General features: G+C 44.6%; 1 protein-coding gene across 1 annotated transcript; it reads right to left on the bottom strand.

Annotated features, from left to right (window-relative positions):
• Positions 1-209: 209 nt before the first annotated feature.
• LACBIDRAFT_335112 (uncharacterized protein) lies at positions 210-1573 on the bottom strand (the record flags this gene model as incomplete). Its single annotated transcript, XM_001889962.1, has 6 exons — positions 210-444; positions 541-728; positions 792-875; positions 935-1072; positions 1128-1370; positions 1433-1573. The coding sequence occupies 6 exons, from the start codon at positions 1571-1573 to the stop codon at positions 210-212; spliced, it is 1029 nt and encodes a 342-aa protein (XP_001889997.1).
• Positions 1574-2213: the final 640 nt, after the last annotated feature.

The following is a 2213-nucleotide window of genomic DNA, read 5'->3' as shown; positions in this document are numbered from 1 at the left end:
CTACTGTAAATAGATGGATTGACAAAATCCTCATGTTCCACTTTACGTTGCAACATGTAAAAGGGAAGACCTTTGCAGCAGATGGACTTTCTAGAAGAGATTGGCAACCTGGAGATGAAGTGTTTTCAAATTCAGAAGAAAACATGGACGAACCAGTGGGCACTCTAGAAGTATTAGCAGACCCCTACTAAGTCCGTATAATTGCCTACTTAAGCGAGAAACGCCTCGATTTCCTCATAATCTTTGAGCAAGTCAGCAACAGTCTCATACTCAGCATTGACGACTTCAAAGAGTTTGAGCTCTAAGTCCATATGCTGAAGGACAGTAATGACGCGGTTTCGCAAGTCCAGCTCGGTAGTACAATAATAATCCAGCGTGGGTTCGCCAGGCATGGGTTTGTCGAGAACGGTGCGGGTGCGCTGCGTGATAAAGTCCTTGATGGAACTATCAAGTGACAAAGAGTGTCCTATGCACAGAATGATATAAATATGATGTTAGCTTCGTGTTATTTCTATAAAAAAAAGAACTGAAAGGACGTACCGCGACGACGCTGAAGGTCGGGCAAGGTCAGTGGCAGAAGAGGGATCAATCCGAGCCCGCTTGTTGCTGGACGACGCAACCTGACCATTCTCGATAGCGGTCGCCTTGAAGAAAATACGATTTTTAGTGTCCATGCCAGGGACAGACGCGTACGGAATACGCACAGTCTCTGCGCGTTTGAATGGGAACTAACAACGAATTTATGAGCATTTGCGTATTAAAAATCAAAAAGAACGTGTCGCGTGGCTTACCTTGCTTGCGGCACGCTTTTTGCCCTTATCCTTGGTAGCGACCTTCGCTTCGACTTCCCCATTGAAGAGGTTGTCGATTTTCATCTGCGCGAATGACCGAGTAAATGAATTAATAAGACCTATGAAAATTAAGAGATACGCACGGCGTCAGGACCTGAAGCGGCAGTAATGGGACCATCAGACGCACCCATTGTGACGTCGACATCGCCAATAATCTCGATCTCGTCGTCGTCCTTGTCGTCGATGACAGCCTTGGATTTCACGGCTTTACGAGGGCGAGGCTGAGCAAGAGAACGATTAAAAATAGAAAAACGAGATTAAAGAAAAATAACGGACCTTGGGTTTAACATCAGCGAGGGCTGCAGCGATATCAGCGGCGCCACGCTTCTGTGCGTTTCCTGCATCTCGGATGATCTGGACCTTCTTACAGAAGTCCCGACAGACATTGAAGCCTACAGGAGCGGTAACGGACTTGTCCAAGTCATTGAGACTATTGTACTCTTGGCGAACGATGAAGACAGGCTCCGATAAGTTGTGATCAGTGAAAATGGCGGGATCGCCACTGGTGACAAGAGTCCCCTAACAAGAAGCAAGACATACGAATTAAAATGACATTCACGTATATATTATAAGAAGCGTACGCAGAGTCCAGCGATGCTAGAAAGCATGCTGAGCAGAACAAGGGGCTGGAATGTCGGCTTCGAGTTGACATAAGTCTTAAACGCTTCATTGATATTGTCGCGGATGACGAGAGTGGAAGCGAGAGGTACAGGAGGTGACATGTTAGGCTGGGTAAAAGCGTCGTGAATTGTGCTACAATACTCGACGATTTTTCTCGTCTTTTAAGTCGTTCCACTGTTCTACACCCCTGACTAGAGAATGAAGAATTTGACAAAGCGCTCATCAGGAGTTGAGCATCATTTCAGGAGGTATCATGTATGATAATCACATGTGCTATTAATAGAATTGTCGTCGCTTCAGACGCACTCTTCACGCTTGGCGGAACAACTGAGGACAGTTGATTTTGAAAGTAGGGGGGAGGATAGTGATCTATTATAACATATAATGTACCTTGTGAAATCAAGAGATAAACGTTTTGCGATTTTATAATTAAAAGAACGAACTTAGAAATTGGTTGAAAAAGTCTCTAAGTCAGTTTAGGCGACTTCAGTCTTCTTTCACACTAGTAGAAAAACAACAAGATACAAGCTTTTATTAGTCTACCTAACAAAAACTACAAGAAATACAAAGATTATACAATATTAAGAGGTTTTGTGTAAAGAATATCGTATAAAGTCCCAAAAAGATGCATAAGGAATATGAAAGCGCCTCGCTCACCCATCGTTGGCCGGGGCCTCGCTTTCATTGTCTTGATCGTCTTCGTCGTCCTCGTCAGAATCATCGGTAGGAGGACGACCAGGG

Source organism: Laccaria bicolor, genomic scaffold, assembly GCF_000143565.1.
Source record: "Laccaria bicolor S238N-H82 LACBIscaffold_76 genomic scaffold, whole genome shotgun sequence".
Classification (NCBI taxonomy): domain Eukaryota; kingdom Fungi; phylum Basidiomycota; class Agaricomycetes; order Agaricales; family Hydnangiaceae; genus Laccaria; species Laccaria bicolor.
The sequence above is the reverse complement of the archived record's forward strand: the minus strand, read 5'-3'. Positions and strand labels throughout refer to the sequence as shown.